Source organism: Lasioglossum baleicum, chromosome 10 (genome assembly GCF_051020765.1).
Source record: "Lasioglossum baleicum chromosome 10, iyLasBale1, whole genome shotgun sequence".
In the NCBI taxonomy this organism is placed as follows: domain Eukaryota; kingdom Metazoa; phylum Arthropoda; class Insecta; order Hymenoptera; family Halictidae; genus Lasioglossum; species Lasioglossum baleicum.
In genome coordinates, this window is record NC_134938.1 from 7,335,502 (window position 1) to 7,355,258 (window position 19,757).

Below are 19,757 nucleotides of genomic sequence, written 5' to 3' on the forward strand. Positions count from 1 at the left end.
CGTTTCCAGGGAACCCGATGAATCAAACGCAGCCGCCGTTCACCGCCGGGACTCATCCCTGTCCGACGTGCGATCGCACTTTCAAGAGGAAGAACAGTCTGAGCAGACACTTGTTGTACGCCTGCGGACAGAACCCACGGTTCAAGTGTCCTTACTGTTGGTACCGGTGCAAGCTCCGCAGCAACGTCTACAGACACGTCCGCACCACGCACAAGAAGCGCGAGGTTTTCGCCATGGACGTCGTCAGGCACTGCGTCAATAAGCCGAAGTGAAGCTTAGCCATAAACCACAATCTGATGCGTGTCCTCTTTCAGCTTCTCCCACGAAGCGAGTCTGATCTTTGGGAGACATTGTCCGGAAATTGTGGTCCGTACTCGGAAAGATTGCGTTCTATTCGTTACAAACCGTGTCTCTCTCTCTCTCTCTCTCTCTCTCTCTCTCTCTCTCACAAACCCTTGTGTTCATTAACAAATTCTCTGCGTCACGTTTCTCATCTATCCACGTTCTTTACTAGCTGCCGACGAAGTATTTAGATACACGGATATCTCAAGACGCTGTGGACTGAACGCGATAATAACAATGTTCGAATTATAAATACGATTCTGAATGTGCAATAAACGATGTTAGAAAATGTTCCATATCAATGACTAATTGTAAGTACTCCGGTGGGATGCCATTCAGCCTTGTCCTCGCATCAGAGTCGCTAGATTGACACTCTTGTTTCAATGGTGAGATGTTCTGCAAGATTTCTCTTCTCTTGAGGTATCTATGTTATGACAACGAGGTAGGGAGTCCTGGGGCAGTTATATTGGCGGAAAAATGCCGATATTTTACGGGGTGTTCAAAGTACCTCATTTTAGCGCGGGAAATCTTGCACAATATTTCACCTCTGACTTGTCTCCCCACTCTATCACGTGATGCATGCGTCACAATGTCACGTGACTACCTCGAGCATAAAGAGAGATGGTAACTTCTCTCTCCCCTGAATTTTAGTCAACTTTTCTGATCTGGCGACTCTGCCTCGCATTAACTAACAAACCCCGGGACACGTGTATGTGTGTGTGCGCGCGCGTGTGTATACGTCTTTCGGTGCTAGATCCGGACTCACGCTATAACTCGCCCCGAGTTCTCTGATGAACCGCTTATTATAACGCCAGCATTGTGCCGGTCATGCTTCTTGTTGGGTGCTGACGCCTCCAGAAAATCCCGTTTCGCTCGATCAGGATGATGCTAAGTCACGTGAGAAAAGCGTTACAAGCTCTCGTGTTCGATCGAAGCTTGTTCGATCGTTCTGCTTCGGTGTTGCGTTCTTTCGGGGTCGGAGTTCTCCGTTCACGATGGTCACATAACGTTTTTGTTACGGTAAATGTGATTAATCCGGTGATTATGTGTATAATCGCCACTAAATTTGGTAAATGCGATAGATTATTGAATATTTATCAAATTAACCGGCGAGCTTATAGAATTCCCAATTCCTAATGGCGAATGCGATTAATATCTTGACTGATTCAGCCAGTAGAATGCAGCGCAGTTTTTTCGGTAGTTACTTGTCAGAAGGACAGAAGGCAGCGGGAGGCGGCGAATAATAATATTTTATAATTTACAAATAAAAATTCCATGAATGGTTGGGTCTGTGTTTACACAATAATTCACCACATTTGCCAAGAAGTTGTTCTAATTTAAAGTGGTGCCATCAATCACGAGACTGTATAATCCTTTCACCAGACGAATTTTGGTAAAGTTATGGACCTTTTATCACATTCGCCATTACGAGTTGGGAATTATATAAACTCGCGCCGGTTAATTTGATGAATATTCAATGATTTATCACATTTGCCAAATTTAATTGTGATTATATATAATAACCGGCAATTATACATAATCATCAGTTTGTTATAATTACCGTAACATTTTCATGTTTCCCGGCTAACGAACGATACTCGGAGTCGACGTCGCCGTGACCGGGACAGGCCAGATACCCGAGTATTATACCGAAGGCTTCGTTCTGCTTTCAGATCCCCTGTACTTCCCGAATGCTCGATACAAGAAGCTGCGTGTGAGACGGTTGCAAGACATCACGCACAAGAAGTTCCCGTGCCCGAACTGTCCGAGCGTGTTCGTCTGGAAGTGCACGCTGAAGAGGCATTTGAGGAACGAGTGCGGTAAAGAGCCGAAATTCAAATGCCCGCACTGCGAGTACCGTGGAAAATGGAAGGCGAACGTGATCCGACACATCAAGCGAGTCCACAAGGACTGCAGCATCTTCGTCTACAACAATTAGACCGTCACGAGTAGGCTAACTTGCGAATCGTTCTTTCGTCCGAGATAGACCCTTTAGTCCTCGCGTCGGACAGCCCCTGCGAAGTGTGTACAGCAGCCATGCACAACTGGACGATTTGGGAGCGGGATCTCTCGACTCGGCCCCGTGAGTCTGGCTGGCACACATAGGGTGGGGAGAACTGCAACAGGAGCCGCTCAACAGTCGCTCTCTTGGAGCTACGAGTTGTGCATGCCTAGTGTACAGTGTTTAAATGGGTCGTCTCGTTTCCAGGATCGCAATAATGCAAAGATGGGCTTTTTTCAGTAGTCAAGATCAATCTAAAGCGCTGTCTCCCTCCTACTTTTACGTTTACTTAATATAATGCAAATTACGTAAACTTAAAAGTAGAACTCTTTTGAGGGCGAAAACCCCATCTTTGCATTTTCGAGAAATGCGAAAGCGCATCCCGCACCCTTTGCAATCCCGGAACCGAGACTACCCCCTTAAATCTGACGATGTTCCGGTAGAACGAGCATAACCATACACACTTCGCCCGGGGAAGAAAGAGAGAACACTTGTTTACCACAATTAAAGATATTTACGTTATAAGAAATAGGTGTTTCTTTCATCGCTTGTCGTAATCTTAACGAACACGCCGACGGTCGAACACCTGCGCAGGGTGTCTCAGGTTTCAGGGTGTTCAGATTTAATTAGTATTTGCAATGAAAACCGTGCGACGTAGATCATCTCTCTTTTGTACGTGCTCGGTAGGTTTAGTTTGTACTCGCAGGTTTGATAACAAACTTGCGGCGTCATGGTGAGACTTGAGACACAGCCTGTACGAAAATTCCGAACGTGCCTGAAACCAGTGTCGCCAGATCAGGGGAGTCGCATCGAGACGTGGTGGGAGTACAGTTATACCCCCTCTCTGCCAGTACCGGGTTAGTCACGTGACTCGTAGAAGAAGGAATCCGTAGAAGGGGAAGAGTAGAGTGGGGAGAGTAGAGTGGGGAGAGGAGCGTTAATCTGGCGACTCTGCCTGAAACAGAGACAATCCCGCCGAGAAGTTTCTTTGGTATACTCTATCGAATCTCGCGGACAGTACAATTAGGCTATAAGTGGACTCTGCGTGATTCCTCGTGGATGTAACGAAGTAAATAAAGTAATTAGAGCCAGTAAGGGCGGTTTGCGTTCCTTGAGCGACTTGTTGCTTTAGCTCGCGCTATCCAGCCACCAGATTTTGCGTAAGAATGGCGGAGAAACCTGATTCACGAGAAAATCAGGTCTGTTGGTCTGTTTCAGGCTGCTACCAGAAGCGGTGGCCGTTTAGCAAGGTTGGAATGCCGACGAGGCGAACGCACGAGAGCGTGTACGTCTGCCCGAACCCGAATTGCGCCAAATCGTTCAGTTGGAAGGGGAACTTGAACAGGCACCTAAGATACGAGTGCGGTCTACAGCCACGGTTCAAGTGTCCATATTGCGAGTATCGGTGCAAGGTAAAGGGGGACGTGAACAAGCATATCGTCAGGAAACATCCGGGCTCCGCGCTCTACGTTGTCGACCTCTTTCTCCGCTGATTGAATCGCTGACTTGTATTTTTTAAAACCGAATAAAGATGCTCTTTACCTTAAACATCTCGACTGTCTCGTCCGACGATCGCAGTCTCCCCTCGCACAGTGTTACCACCTCCGTCGAGGCTCGGAAAGCGTAGATGTACTACGTTCGTTGAAGCTTGCGAAGAGGGATCGAGTTTTTTTATTTTTCATTCTTTTTCTACAGAAATTTTACCAACGTACTTGTGACATTCTTCTAATTAAGACGAGTCTAAACACGGCATAATTTGGACCATATTTACTGATCTCGAGTGTGATCATAACTCGCTATGATTCAGGTAAATATGATTGAAACTCTGCCGGGTTTGGTCTTTTTCAATCGGGGAAATCCCACGAATATGTTGGTAAAAGTTCCGGAAATGAAGAATGAAGAATATAGAAGTAACACTATCCGTAGAGACGAAAGTCACACTATGCGAGCGAGGGCTCTACTGTGCTGGCGTCCGCCATTGCTCGCCGTCTACAGTAACACCTTCAGGTCGGATGCCGAGGACATCGAAACAACTCGGGAAAAAGTTTCCCTCTCTCTCTCTCTCTCTCTCTCTCTCTCTCTCTCTCTCTCTCTCTCTCTCCGCCAGCACCGGATTAGTCACGTGACATCACGTGACCGGGCCGCGGCGGAAGGGTGGGGCATAATGGAGAAGGGGAAGGTAGAGTGGGGACACAGGTCTCAAACTTGCGGCTCTGTGCAGTAGCGTTCACTTTAATTCGCACAATTTGGGGCCGTAAACATTTTGTCTTCACTTCGTTGTAACGAATAATAATGAACTCTTTCTCGATTCTACGCACGATAATAGAGTGTATCGGGTGCCAGGACGACTGATCGCGAATGGCTCGTTCTTTTTCAGGGTACAAAGGATCCTTGTCGAGGCTGGCTCACCGACGAACCAACTGGTTTCTGAAACCGTGCACGTACCCCTGTCCGAACCCGAACTGTCGGAGCGTGTTCGCCTGGAAGAGGAACCTGACCAGCCATTTGCGTTACCAGTGCGGCCAGAACCCTAGATTCAAGTGTCCTTACTGCGATTACGTGTGCAAGGTGAAGGCGGACATACGGAAGCACATCCGGATCAAGCACAAGAACCACGACGTCTACGTGATCGATATATTCCAATCGTGGAAAGTTGTCTGATGAGGCTGAGCGTCCACAATGAATGATCATCGCTACTGATTCGTCTAGTTCAGTACTGGGCACCCTCTCTGCAAGCACCGGGCCAACGACACGTGGGAAATTGCGTCGTACAAGGGGAAGCTAGAGTTGGGACACGTGTCTTAAACCTAGCGTGTCACTTTTTGTAATGATCAGAGATTCTGTAACAAAATATATGTTCCTGTCAGCATACTTTTTCTGATTTCTAGAAAAATCCACGTGGCTCGTCTTTCCCGAACTCCTCCGCGAGATCGATGTACGTACAGGGTGTACACCCTCGGTTTAGAGGAAATTTATGGAGAAATTTAACAAAATTCACCGTGTTCTGCTAGTCGCAAGGTGAGAAATTTTGGTAAAGATATTTATATTATATTTTCATGTTTCAAATAAACTTCGTCTGAGGAGTGAAAATATATTATAAACAAACTGTACTATAATTATTCAAGAGAACTACTGCGTTGTTTACCTTTGCGACGAGTGGAATACGATGCGATAAATGAAAGTTCACCTTTCGACCTTGAAATTCAAGGTCAATTTCGCTTTCTCGCATCGATTTCCACTAAACCAGCGGCGTGGAATCACGCTGTGATTCCTTCGCACCCTGTACCTAATCAGCATGTTGTCTCGGTCGAACGAAACGGTTCCATGCGCGTTCAAGTGTACGGTCGATTCATCGAATGCATACGCAACGAAACGTTCATCGCTTCGCATGAATCGCACTGTTCTATATCCTCTGGGCTTCTTCGGAGTTTATACGCGGACTGTGCGCAAGTACTAACCAACCAGCCGTGTAATCGATACGTTTCCTGGAACGACGGAAGTGAATCCCCCGCCCCCATTCGAGCGGGAAGATGCTCACCCCATTGACACCTCGAGGAAAAGAATAGAGGAGGCTGTCCCGCGGTCCGTTTCGTTTCGGTTTACCTTAAGGGGGTGTTCTCCTATCCAGGATTGCAAGGGTGCGGGACAAGGATGGGGGTTTTCAGTAGTCAAGGTCAATCTAGAGCGCTGTCTCCCTCAAAAGTCGTACTTTTACGATTACCAGGTGTAAATTTATTTATTCGGCAGCATGTAGCTTTCGGAAAGCTGCGTATGCACTCTCCGTGCCGCAAAAGTCGTCCCTCGAGCACACAGTAACCGACGAATTTTGTATATAAAAATCAAAGAAGATAGAAATGAGATAGATCGATGATTTTTCTTTTCAAATAAAGCTGAAAGATTGCAGAATACCGGAAAAATAGAAAGATTGTATTTCGAACGATTTTTAATTGTCGAACTTGCAGAATTTCAAGAAAATTGTGGTTCATCCAATGTCGTGTACGGATAGATTTTTTTCTCGTCATGCTACACATCATTTCATTTAGATTTCGTCACACTGATTTCAAATCTGGTCGTGAAATTTGGCACCTCAGGATTTTACAGAAAATCGACAAAGAAACTAGTGAAATCATTTTTTCGTTGAACTTATTCGATAGCCTACTAGTTTGAAGGTATATCTGTAGTCTCATATATGGAACACAGTGAAAATAAAAATAATAAAGTATTTGAATATTTTGCCACTATTTTATTATAGTTCTGCAAGTTTTACACGGATTTTCAAAGTCAGAGAATATTCTGCAAGATGTTTAATTTAATTTAAAAGCAAAAATCATCGCTAAATCTCATTTTGCTTGTTAATTTAAAAATAAAATTCATCGGTTCACCCCAGTGTCACACTTCAGCCAATAATTCTGGCTGGAACCGAAGGTGCCAGTGGAATGATCCAATCGGACGGCTTGCAATCTTGTTCAATTCTTGCGAGGCGCGAAGTGTAGCTATTTTCATAAAGTTACGACAGCGCTACATGCTTTCGAGTAATGCAAATCATGACTGGTAAACGTAAACGCAGGATTTTTGAGAGAGACAGCAGTCTAGATTGAACTTTCTCGAAAAACCCCGACTTTGCATTATCGAGAAACGAAAAGGCGAATCCCGCAGCCTTGCAATCCTGGGAAAAAGAGTATCGCCTTAACGTCGACTTTTTCTTCTTCTAGGTATCGGCCGTCGTCGAATGTTGAAGAAGAGGTTCCCTTGTCCGAATTGCCCGAGCTCCTTCGGCCAACAACCGAGCTTGACCAGGCACTTGAAGTACGAATGCATGCAGGAGCCGCGCTTTCAATGCCCGTACTGTCAGCAACGAAGTAAAAAGACGTCCCACATTTATTCGCACATCCGAAAGAAACACGCGAACTACAATGTGTTCGTGATCGACATACTGGGGCAACCTGGCGAATTTTAAAACGCGTGCGAAATCCTCTCCGTAAATCCTCTTCACTCCTTCGAACACCGAAACCACCGGCCTTCGTGTAAAGAAGACCACGTTTCAATATTATTATTCGAAACGATCGACGATGTTCGCGAGATCCGAAAGATATTTCAATAAACTGTTCTTCTGTTTTTCATTTTTGGTTTCGGCTCAAGTTACAAGCTAGGACTGATTTTGTACTTCAGGTAAATATTAGACGAGCCGACGTTTCAATATAATCATTCGAAACGGAGACAACAATTTATTAAAAGATATTTATTGTAAATCGTTGTCTTCGTTAAGTGTGCTGGATGGAACCCGCGAGAGTCATTACCCTTTTTTTATTGATCCTGATAATTAATCTGTTACGCGAACGTGGCTCCGAGGTCGTTGCAATTCATAGTAGATTTATTCTACAGGTTGTCTAAAAATTCCTTCAACGTCCGGAAATGGGAGAATCCTGAGATGATTCGAAGCAACATTTTCCTTTGCGGAAATGGCGTCCGCGGCTTTGTTAAGGAGTTATTAACAAAAAACACGACTGGTCCGATTGGTCCGTGTTTTTCGTTAATGACTCCTTAACAAAGCCATTTTTGCAAAGGAAAATGTCGCTTTAAATGATCTCAGGAACTTCCGGATGTTGAAGGAATTTTGAGACATCCTGTATTAATTTATTCGCCACTGTTCAGTTAACAGGTTGATTACAGCGGCGAGAGCGTGTATAGACTTCCTCGATTTTCATTGGACGCATGAGTACGTTTTGTGTAAAGTATCTCGACACCGTCGAGAAGTAGAAAGTCCGCAATCAAGGTTCTCTAAACGACCCTGTACGTAATAACGATCTCTCTCGTTACACAATTGTCCCGGTCGGTACCAATTGTATCGTGTAAAGCAAATGTGTTCGAACGAATAAAATACAATTCCTTTGAGAAAAGAAAAAATCGAAAATCCTCGATTTTCTATTTCGAAGAGAGAAAGGCGTCTAGACAGCTTGTCGGAGTTATAGTTAAGGATTAACTCGTAGCCGAGCACCACGAACCGACTAACGAAAGAAACACGACCGTTCCGATTCTGTTGCAGGATACTACACCGAGTGGTACAGCTACTGCCCGTGGAACATGAAACCGTATCAGTGTTTGAACTGTCCGAACAATTACTCGACGAAAGTTCACCTGAAACGTCACATAGTCAGCGCCTGCAACGGAAAGGAGCCTCGCTACAAGTGTCCCTATTGTCCTTATAAATCCCGCTATCCGTCCGACACGTACAAGCACGTGAAACGGCTCCACGAGTACCACGACGTGTTCGCGATCGACGTGGAGAACCAGAAGACCTACTTCCCGAAAGACGCGCCGCTCACGCAGGAGAACAAGCCGATCTTTTGAAGTCACTTCCGGCGCGCACTGTACATACATTAGGAGAAATGCTGTGACTAAAAGTGTACTTAAACCCAACACTGTCTTCTCTTCAATTCTCTACTTCCTCACTCCTGCAACCATCTGACTGCTAGTGTCAGAGAAGCGCACGAACATCTCCGTAACTGTCTCATTCAGTGGAGGGAGGTTTAAAGCATTTACGTCAGTGCTGGGCACATTTGCCTCAGTTGAGGCAACACCGTCCCCCCACCGTAGCGCTCGCTGTCCGCTTCCAGTAAGCGCCGTTACGGTGGGGCAACGAAAACACGAAACACTAGCGAAAACGACGAAGGTGCGCTTTACACGGAGGAAACGTTGGTGGGGGAAGCAAGCGTTTGGGGGGCCTCAACCGTGCCCAGCACAGATTTACGTGCAGCTCTTTTCTAAACCCCTCCCTCCACTGCCTGCTCCGGGGACTGTCGAGAATAGCCGGAACCGCCCGAAGACTATACCTCGGCCATAACTGTCGTATCGTTCCAAGGGGGTGGGGATAAAATTAGAACAGTTACGGTAGACACCTCTGCGACAGTTACGGAGATATTACTGTATGAGGTAAAGGGCTCGATAAAGTAGTATCGATCGCGTCAAGAGAAGGAGACTCTCTCTCTCTCTCTGCGGGACAGGGTCCTCGGTTCCGGCAACGTACTTTCCAGAGAGAGCTGTTTTAACCCTTGTGTAGTCTTTCAACAATTTGTTAATGTTCCTCTAAAAAATATTACAAAATTTCTCTGAATGTGTCCATTCTTCTTCTAGTTTTATAACGAGAATTTCGGCAAACATGTTAAATACACAGAAAGGTTTTAAATAATCTATACATTTTGGTTGACTACACAAGGGTTAAATTGTTTCAAGACAGAGTAAACGAACACTCCTTCCCTTTCTGTCTGTATGCTCTTTTTTTCTGAGCAGGCGCGAGTCCTTCCTCTGCAAGTAACTTGCTTGAGCGGTCCGCGACCAGGATGTCGGATCCTAGATATTTGTAGTAGTTGCACGCACGAAATATGTCGCGGGCGATCTGTGTGTCTCGTTGCTGGAACTGCTGGACCCTGCGCAAGTATCTCGCTGCGTTTTCTGTTTCAGCATGCTGGGGTTACGGCGCGCTACACAACAGATCGAAGAAGTACTGCTGCCCGAACTGTCCGAGCGGGTTCACCCGTGAGACGAACCTCCGAAGACACGTGCGCTATGGCTGCGGCCAGGGTCCCAGATTCAAGTGTCCCTACTGCGAAATGCACTCGAAAGAGATCTCGAACGTGTATAGGCACATCAGGACCAAGCATCGAGGGATGCGTGTGTTTCTCGTCGACGTGGCAACCAATCGACAATTCTACGCGCGGAAGAATTAGGTTTCTAACTTGCTGACAGTGCTGTCCGGGTTGAGGAGGGTTTATCTTAGCCAGCCGGCGCCAGGACGACAGTACCTTACTAGTCTGGTTTTGTATCCAGTGTTTCCCAACCGCGCCGCAACCCCGTTGGAAATGCTGGATACAAAACCAGGGTAGTAAAGTACTGTTGTACTGGCGCTGGCTGGCTAAGATAAACCGACCTTTAGGCGACTTTCGCCGAACGTTCGTTCCGAATTTTCATTTGTTTCTCTGCTGGGTTTGCTTTAGATCGCCTACGATAATTCACCTAGAGCTGGCGGAGTTGCCAGGCGGGCTTGTAATCCCCTCAAGACGCTTCCCCCTCCACTACCAAGAAATGTGACTCGATTCCCCTGGAGCGACTCTAGCGATCAATCTCTGCACGATAGGGTGCGCGACGCCTCCGTCTTTCGAACGTCGCGGAAGGGGAATGTGATAGTGCAGGGGCAGCGTAAAGACTCTACGCTGGAAGTTTTGTTCCCCTCCCTCTCGTGCAGAACGTCGCGGAAGGGGAATTTGATAGTGGAGGGGGAGCGCAAAGACTCTACACTGGCAACTCTGCCTTTGACCGACATTGCTTTTGCGATGAAATATTGTCAGCAAAATTATTGTCGCTAATTTGATGTGAACCCTTTTGTGCTTCTCGGCACGGACGATACGCTTATTGCAGACGACATTCCGTGATGGCTAGAGTGTGGATATTTATATAGATACATGGAAAAGATAATTACCTTATGTTATTATTAATAGACAGCGGATCTTTATGAGAAATAAAATTCTTTTACCAGAATTGCAGAAAAAACTGGAGTCAAATGGATATTGATTTTCTTTCTTGATACGTTTAGTAGGTTGAAGATTATGAAAGAGCACTTTTAAATTCTTCTAGCGTTGTTGCTGTTTTTAAATCACACCTACTCATTTCTGTGATAACTGCATAAAATCCGCCGTCTAATTATTAGATTGTTTCGAGGACTGAGTGTACTTAATAAAATCCACAATCGAATCATCGACGTTAGGGCAGCTAGGTTTTCCAATTTCCGAAGGTTACGTTGGACAGCACTATCACGACGATACATTTGTTCGAAGCAAAGTCGAAGTTTTTGTGGGATGTGTGTAAGCCTGAGCGGAGGTTGTATAATAAAATCTGTTTAACCGAGGCATTTCCTCTTTTCGTCCCTGAAAGTCGTGCGATGGACGAATCCGAAACGTGTTGCTTCCGGTAATGAATGTTTGTGCTGGATTCGTCCAACTCCTCCGTCATTAACCATCGTTCGTTTTTATCGAAGATTTCTTCACGAATGTCTACTTTTGATTTCAGGCTTCGTATACTATTCACCGTTAGCTGCGCTGAACCAGGGCCAACAACAAGGACCGCCGTTTTGTCAGCGGCAGACAGGATTGAATCAAGAGAAAAGCAATAGGTTAGTTGTTGATAAGAATCGATCAGACTTCGTGATTTGTGCTTTCGAAATTTTACCAAAAACGTCAACCACTTCTCGATTACTTACACATACGTGTGTTCACAGAGTGTACAGCGCTCGAAATTCGCTGTTCTTTCTACAGAGTGTTCCAGAAACGTACCTCCTTGAAGAGGATGATTCCCGAAGTAATTTCAAATAACTTTTTCCTTTGCGGAAATGTTCTCCGCTGCTCCGTCACGGAGTTATTCAAGAAAAACGAGGACCAATCAGAGCGCTGCCATCGCCTACGCCAATGTCCGCCGCGGGCGCGCTCTGATTGGCCCGTGTTTTTCGTTAATAACTCCTGAACGAAGCGGCGGAGACAATTTTCGCAAAGGAAAAAGTGATTTCAAATTACTTCAGGAATCATAATTTTCATGGAAGAATATTTTGAGACACCCTGTATTATCCATACAACGTAAAGTGGTATTAACTCTCGGACTACGTTTTTTGAGTATTTTTACTCATGATCAGATAGCTTAGTAGGAGAGACGCGTTGTAGTGGGGATAGCGATCGTGTTCGGAGGACATTTATCGTAGTGGAAATTGTTACGCCTATCGAATCGAAACGAGAACAACGAAATATCACCGGGTGACGAGTCTGAACATTGTTTCAGTGACAATGAGCCGGCAGTACAAGTAGAAGATAAATGTTCTGCATCGAGTCGGCGTAAAACAGATCGAACAGCACACGCACCGGACACAAGCCTACAATCACCGAAAAAACGGGCCCGATGTTATATCTGCGTTGGGAATGACACGAAGTACAGCGCGAGGTGTCAAATTTGTAATAGATGTATTTGTAAAAATCACAAAAACATGACTGTTATATGCCAGAATTGTAGCGGAGCGGAATAAACGACGTATGCTTATTCTACAGGGCTGAGTCGCGGAACTTGCACAACATTAACGTTTCCATTGGCCCGTCCAATGAAAAATTGTTTAACACAAACGTTGTACTTTAGCGTACAAATTTTTTCCACAAACTTCAAGTAAAAAACATTAACTCTGGTCCGAGTTCTCAATATTTTCTTTACATATAAAATTTATGGAAGAAATTTGGAAACCTCTCTGCACATACAAGAAAATACTTTTGCATTAAACAATCTTCCATCGGACGCGAGAATTAAACGTTATTTGTGCCAGTTACACGACTCTCTTCCATATGTAAGTCGATCATGTTTTCTTCACATTATTCCTTTGTTCTCCTACATGTACCAAACAGTTCTACTATAAAGAATTATTGTGCAATAACGAGTTCACCAGAATGCTACAAAAACCCGCAACAATAACAATACATTTTGCAAAATGTATGTTGAGAAGAAGCTGCGTTCGTAGTCCGAGAGTTTAATTGCGAGTGTTGTACGCAGGATGATTAATCGAGAAGTGGTTAACACATTCACCGCCAAGAGAAATTTCCCCGACTTTCCCTGAAAACGCTGAGAAACGTATTCGTGCGAAAATGTGAAATAATTTAGACATGTTTAGGGTGAACTTTACTTTACCGGACTCAAAGTTAGTACCTTTCTCCTACGAATTATGATGTATTTGGTATGTAATCCGGTAGATTTGTACCCGGCGCGGATGCAGATCGAAGTTTCGATCCTCTAGGATCAATGCTTCAGGAGTTATGCTTTCTTAGAGTTGAGCAATTGAGTTTTTGACCGGTAAGGGCGCAGCCATATCGGTTTGTAGTGACGACCGCGAGCCGCTTACCTTGCCGCTCCTCGACCTAATCCTAAGCAACTCAATAAGCGGCGTGCGACCGTCACTACAAACCAATATGGCCGCGCCCTTACCTGTCAAAAAACTGGAAATATGCTCAACTTTAAGCGACCATATCTCCTCAACTATTGATCCTAGAGGTTCGAAACTTCGATCTGCATCCGCGCCGGGTACAAATCTACCGGATTACATACCAAATACATCACAATTCGTAGGAGAAAGGCACAAATTTTGAGTCCGGTAAAGTAAAGAGCAGCCCATGCTCTTAATCTATCGAAATGACAATAGCCGTATTACATATAAATATATCGTTTGCGTAGAGTGCATCACGAATTGCGAAGCAAAGACGGGAACGTTCGGCACACGAGACGGCAATGCAAAAAATGCTACGAAGAGAACGTGAAGAGATTCGGTCGAGAATTTGCAAAAAATCGTACGAAAAAGGTCATAACGTTCTGTCAAGATTGTTATGGCAACCCTTACTTCTGTTTGCCGTGCTTCAATAAGGTTCACCGTGATATGTTCGCATAATCCATTTCATCTTAACCGAGTAAATATATTTCTTTATACTCTATCGTCACTGTTGAACGTTCTATACTACCTTCGAAGCGTCATTTAACAGTTCACGACTGTCGCTGAACGCTTTAACACATTCATTACACGCAGAGTCGCTTGATCGAGATTTGTGTCCCAACTCTACCCTTTCCCTTCCACGTTTCCAGTCACAATGTCACGTGACTGATCCGGTACGGATAGAGAGGGGGTAACTCCCGCGATCTGGCGACTCTGGTCAACATGACTGGAAAGCTTGGTGACCGTCATGGCGGTGAATGTGTTAACAATATCCGTTTCTCGATTTCGTTAACAACGTAACGATCTGTCAGGTTTACTTGTCCAAAGTGTGGGAGGAGTTATCAACATATGCACCACATGTTGCGCCATTACAAGCTCGAGTGCGGAAGTCCTCCGAGGTTTCAGTGTCCCTACTGCGGGATGAGAAGCAAACAATCGAACAACGTCTACAAGCACATACGCAGCAAACACCCTGGAATGAAGCTGGAGATCGTCGTGCTGAATTACGAATGACTAATTACATATTTTGTTTTTTTTTTAAAATAAAAGAGTGATTTTATATACGAGAGAACACGTGGTTATTGATCCCGTTCCTTTCGATTCCGAACAGTGTTTCCGGACAGATTAATTAACCGTTCTGAATGATTTTCCAGGTGAAAGCTCGCCGCATGGAAGGCCGGGAACGTCGAAGAATTAAATACCCTTCAAATATCTCCACGGACCGTTCGAATCACATTTTGCCTCGGTACACAGCTTGAAGATGCCTGCAATCGCTTTCTTTGTTTGTCTATTTAACTCAGTATTAAAGTATTGTGCCACCGTGAGTGTGTCAGCCTGCAAGCACAATGTCTCCAAGCCGGTCTCATTCGCCAATAGACTGCGGATTTGATGCGTTCGTGACAGAGATGGGTAGGTTGAAACAGCGGAAACATTCGAGTGTAATTCCAAGATATTATTTTCAACCTGAAGAAATGAAATATTTATTTCAGTTTGTCGTCTGTCCGGGTAGAAAGTCTTTATTTCGCGCGAAGATCCGCAGTCTAGTAATTAATATCTTTCGAAGAGTGTCCGATCCCTAATAGAAAATCCGAGAAAGAATAACGAAAGTTTTTCAGGTCAGAGGTTCTCCGAAGAGCCTGAAGAGACTCGACACAGTTCTTCTGTCCGATCTAACCACGCTCTACCGTTTCTTTTTCAGCTTTTCTACAAATGTTGCCGCTGCCCTGGCTCGAAGACAAGTACCCGGAACAAAGCTCGAGGAAAGGTAAAGCCCGGTTCCCGTGTCCGCGTTGCCGGAAGAGTTACACGACGAAGAGCGCGGTGACGGCCCACTTCAAGTACGACTGCGGCAAACCGCCGCGTTTCGAGTGTCCCTACTGCGGCAAGCTCAGCAAGAAGAAGTTCAATATCCAGGACCACATACGACACAAGCATCCCTTGAAGCCTGTCGTTTGTAACACGTTGTTCTAGGACCAAGCCAGTCGTTCGAACACGTTCGAAACAATTTCGCGCGCGTGCAACGAAGCAGGGTCTAGGGTCCAGGGCTGGGCATGTGAGGGGAGGGAGGAATTCAGGGGTAGAGTGGGGACACAAGTCTTAATCTAACGTCTCTGTCTCAAGCTAGCTTCCCCCCACCAACCTGCAGCGCGCATCTCACGTGTCTTCGTCGCCCCGCCCACCTTGGTAACGCGTCCCATGAAAATCACCGACATTTTTCACCGACTCCAGGTCTGACCGACCAACTCTGACCGTCTACGAATTTAATTCTTAATAATTTAGGTATTATCCGATAGTAACGTCGTTTCTAAAGACGGCGCTGACATATTTCTCTTTTACTATTCTGCACTGACACTTTTACTATTGTATAAAAATATATTAGATGATTGTATAAGATCGTCCCTGATTTTCATAGATATCGCGATAGATGTCGTAAAAAAAATTATATAGTCACCATTCTTTTCTACAATTAGAAAAATATTAGAAAAATTTAATGGCGACTGTATAATCGATTAATAAAGCTGTATTCTTTAAAATTTTACCATTAAATTTTTTTTTCGAATCGGGCACGAGCTTATGCAATCATCTGATAATTATTACACTAAAGGAAGCAGTTGTCGGTCAAAATTATTGTCGGTGAATAGTGATTTCCATGGGACTGGAGGGGGAAAGTGGGCGGTACAGTTGGGACAGTGCTGCCTCGATCGGGGCAAACGTGCCCAGCCCTGGTCCAACTCTCGAGGAACGATCAGGCGAACGAACATGATCGCGAAGGAATTTCCAACGCCCCGTTAGCGTTTCCGTTTTCGCGATGGTGCAGGTGAAGCAGGGAACGCTTGGACATTTTCTTTCATTCGTTGATGAACAATCAACAAGTGGCTTTTTCTGTTTCTTTCTCGTCGAGTGTTCGCGCAGTTTCGAATCACTTGCACCAGCAGCCATGAACCGCGTTGCGCACATCGTGGTCAGATCTACAATGATCCAGATTCAATTTATCGAATGGAATCGCCTGTGATAGCGCAACTTACAATGGAACACGTTCAAGTTGCGCAAGCCCGATGAACATTTCTCTGGGAAGCAGCTCTTAGATATTCGATAAAATATGTTTTCCCAATTTCGAGGGTTTCAGTTCCCAGAAAATCTTCACGAAAATCGGCTGGCGTAAGTTGAACGCGTTCCCTTGTTAGTATTTTTTTAGCGGATTTTCGAGGCCCGCCGCTCTGTTGGCAGAGCGGGTCGGCCATCTTTACCTGTACATAATTTACGGAGATATTTCCGTAGGAAATAAAAGATGTATTATAGAACTGTTGACGGATGGAATGTTTAGTTATGCGATGTCGCGTGGCCTGTAAATACCGTCGAAATGGGAGTGCGAACAAAGTTGAGCAGTCTGAAACTCGCAGGTTCTTACGTTGGTAAGACCGGTACGGCGACTGCTTGGAGCAATAAATTCAATTCTAGAGAGTTACATGCTTTTGTTGGTCCGACTCGGTTTTTCTTGGCGATGGTTAATGTGTACTCGTTTACTGATCACATCGTGCTGCCGATTAGAGCTCGCGCCCGGTCCCGAAAATTCAATGTTCCTTACCTTGAAAATCTTCGAGTTAATGTATATAATAGCGAGCTCTTATCGAGGCACGGTCGCTCGAACATATAGGAAAATTGAAAAAGCCTTCTGGAAGTTGTCCTCTTTCTTTCGGTGATCTAAAAGGCCGCTATTAGTCTAGACCACTGGTGGGCAACTTGGTGGCGCCACCGAATTGAAGAGCTTTTATGAATCGGTAACTGGTGGTACCACCAAGCGTTCATTCCCGCTGTCGATGTAACGCTGTGTCGTGCTCTTATTTATTTTACGAAAAATGTGGTGGTAATTTGAACGTCAATTGTTCATGTTTTCGCGATGCTGGTGGCGCAACTTGGTGGCTTTGTCATAGGCTACATTCAAATCAATGCCTCGGCTGGTGGCGGCGCCACCAAATGTTGCCCGGCCGGTTGCCGATGCCGTCCACCAGATCGGCAACAATTTTTGGTGGCTCCACCAGTTACCGTAGTCTAATAGGTTACATTTGTTTCAATGCCCCACGACGTGCTGAGCCACTGGTGGCCGAGTTGCGCCACCAGTGGCCTAGTCTAATAGCGGCCAAACGATTATGGCAGGCTACCCCCACCACCGCCGTAAGGCGATTAGGGGAGTTTGTATTCCCCTCTGATCGACTCTTGGAGAATTTCATCGTTTTTCTACGTTTTCGAGCTTCACTTCTACTCTATGCATGATCACATTCTTCTGTGCCTTCGTTTCGTATCCCGTCGTGCCAAAGTGACAGACAGACGAACAAACGAATTGAAAGAACACACAAAAAAGTTTTGTTCCGCGTACGGGTCTGCTGGCTGACGATTTTGACCCTGGTGCGATGTTTTGTAGGTGACAGGACCGGCAACGTTCGCGCGGCTCGTGCGAAGAGGTACGTGAAGATGCAGGGCACCCTGTACAACGCTTACACCGGGAAATTTCACTGTCCTAACTGTAACAACGGCTACGGCAGGCAAGACACAATGTGGGGTCACTATAGGTACGAATGTGGCAAGGCGCCGCGATACAAGTGTCCTTACTGCGCACTGTGCAGCAAGAAGACATCGAACATTTATCAGCATATCAGGTGTATACATCCGAACGAACTGGTCACGTTAGTCAAGCTCTATTGAGCCTCGTCTCCACGCGTGAAGCGAGTGCTCGCGGGGAAAGTCGATGCCAAGGAATTTCAAATTTCATTCCGCTTTTGTACTTGTTTTATTTCGTTCCCCGTCCAGAGTCGTCAGATCACGTGACATCGTGACGCAAGCAGGAGAGGACGCGTGGGCGAAGGTAGAGTGGGGACACACAAGCCGTAGAACCCGTTCAGACACATTAGCGTCTTCGTATTCGTTCACGCTTCAATACTAAACCTACCACTACCGGTCAAAATGATTTTTTATTTATTATTTATTATTTTATAATTATTGACACGAAAAACAAAAAAAATCTTGTCATTTTTATAAGGGAACCAGTTACTTTTAAGGCTCGGTAGATCTAGTGTTAATTTAATCACGACAGGGACGTGGCGCGTCACGTGATCGAAGGGTAGCGTAGAAGGGGAACGGTAGAGTGGGGAGACAGTCTCAATCTGGCGACTCCGCTTATTCCACCGTCCACGCATGTATCGGAGAAGCGACTTGGAAAAGGTGTTCGGTCGATTTTTTGAAAACTTTTCCCGACGATACGTTTCGTTGAAAATTGTGTAATTAACTGGACTAGGATAGACGGCGACGGTATCACGTTAATAGATAGTCAATTGTGAATGATTTCAATGACAGTGCCATCCCGTTAACAATTTGGTTGGCATCAAATCAACAGGCTGTACCGTGCCATTTCATTGTTAAGATCAACGGCGACGACACATTTCAAGTGCCATTTTTCGAACATGCTTCAAGAGCGAGAAGGTGTCGCTGGCCAGTGATATTTTCGAATATTTTCGAATCGAAACATACAAACTTTCTCAATTCATTGGCTGGTTGCGAAGTGAAAGAATCCGATCGTGCCGATAATTGAAAGTGCGGAGGAGGACTGCGATGTACAGGGCGATGATCGTTGTGCAGAAGAGAAAGAAAATAAAGTTGACCAACAATCAGAATCCTCTCCTCGTTCAATCTCTCCCGTAGCGTTCCAGCGAACCGTGGACTCGACGAATCCTGTGAGGAATGTTGAATTAACAAATCTTCCGATCTGTCTCGTTTCAGGTGTCGCGGAACACCAGCCGAAGAAGCGGTTTGTCTGTCAAGTGTGCGGCAAGGCGTTCAGTCACAAGCAGTCTTTGACGAGGCATGGCCGTCACGAGTGCGTGGTTGTCGAGCCACGTTACGCCTGTCCATATTGCAGGACCCGGAGCAAATATGCCAAAGTGATCTATAGACACGTCCGAAGGATTCATCTTGGCCTCGAAGTCAAGACGAATCTTCTGTATTGAACCTGCTCCCTCCGGTGAACGCCTACGTTAAAGGAGCCACCTCCATGTTTGTTTCGATGTAAGAAAATCGCTTTCTCCCTCTTTCTTCTTTCGAAGAAGTCATATCGAGACGTACCAAAATTAAATCGACATAATCCATCCACCAACCTCCCTTTCGTGCAGCTTTGTTTGCAAACAGTAACCCCCAATTATAACCTTCAGAACATTACTCATGACCTTGACAACACATTAAAAAATGATCGAAATAGCAGGTGGCTCCCACAATGTAAATATTTACCTTCTGGACTTTTGATCTATGCGATTTTTGTATTCTTCTGACTTAGCGAAGGAGTTCGCCGGGATATGAAATTTTTGTTTTTATCTGACCTGCTCTCTTTGCTCGTGATTTTTTGGATATTTCGTACACAGTGGCCAC

The 19,757-nt window shown here is 45.3% G+C and overlaps 5 protein-coding genes across 7 annotated transcripts in view; all 5 read left to right on the forward strand.

Annotated features, from left to right (window-relative positions):
• Positions 1–19,757, forward strand: part of LOC143212712 (uncharacterized) — a 182,997-nt gene that overhangs the window by 56,902 nt on the left and 106,338 nt on the right. The gene's annotated exons all lie outside the window — the stretch shown is intronic.
• LOC143212741 (uncharacterized) lies at positions 146–3,556 on the forward strand. The gene is made up of 2 exons (XM_076431854.1): positions 146–366; positions 2,016–3,556. The coding sequence occupies exons 1-2, from the start codon at positions 297–299 to the stop codon at positions 2,279–2,281; spliced, it is 336 nt and encodes a 111-aa protein (XP_076287969.1). The 5' UTR covers positions 146–296; the 3' UTR covers positions 2,282–3,556.
• LOC143212745 (longitudinals lacking protein-like) lies at positions 7,301–8,761 on the forward strand. Its single transcript, XM_076431857.1, has 2 exons — positions 7,301–7,513; positions 8,388–8,761. The coding sequence occupies exon 2, from the start codon at positions 8,426–8,428 to the stop codon at positions 8,690–8,692; it is 267 nt and encodes an 88-aa protein (XP_076287972.1). The 5' UTR covers positions 7,301–7,513; positions 8,388–8,425; the 3' UTR covers positions 8,693–8,761.
• LOC143212746 (longitudinals lacking protein, isoforms A/B/D/L-like) lies at positions 11,488–17,757 on the forward strand. The gene is made up of 2 exons (XM_076431859.1): positions 11,488–11,507; positions 15,043–17,757. Exon 2 carries the CDS (start codon positions 15,054–15,056, stop codon positions 15,312–15,314), a length of 261 nt encoding a protein of 86 aa, XP_076287974.1. The 5' UTR covers positions 11,488–11,507; positions 15,043–15,053; the 3' UTR covers positions 15,315–17,757.
• LOC143212750 (longitudinals lacking protein, isoforms A/B/D/L-like) lies at positions 13,798–15,036 on the forward strand. The gene has a single exon (XM_076431862.1). It carries the CDS (start codon positions 14,193–14,195, stop codon positions 14,355–14,357), a length of 165 nt encoding a protein of 54 aa, XP_076287977.1. The 5' UTR covers positions 13,798–14,192; the 3' UTR covers positions 14,358–15,036.

Excerpts from the sequence above, each read along its gene's own strand:
- LOC143212750 (XM_076431862.1), top strand. The coding sequence starts at position 14,193 with ATGCACCACATGTTGCGCCATTACAAGCTCGAGTGCGGAAGTCCTCCG.
- LOC143212746 (XM_076431859.1), top strand. The coding sequence starts at position 15,054 with ATGTTGCCGCTGCCCTGGCTCGAAGACAAGTACCCGGAACAAAGCTCG.
- LOC143212741 (XM_076431854.1), top strand. The coding sequence starts at position 297 with ATGCGTGTCCTCTTTCAGCTTCTCCCACGAAGCGAGTCTGATCTTTGG. Across the intron at positions 367-2,015 it reads GACATTGTCCGGAAATTGTG|ATCCCCTGTACTTCCCGAAT; the intron begins GTCCGTACTCGG and ends TTCTGCTTTCAG.
- LOC143212745 (XM_076431857.1), top strand. The coding sequence starts at position 8,426 with ATGAAACCGTATCAGTGTTTGAACTGTCCGAACAATTACTCGACGAAA.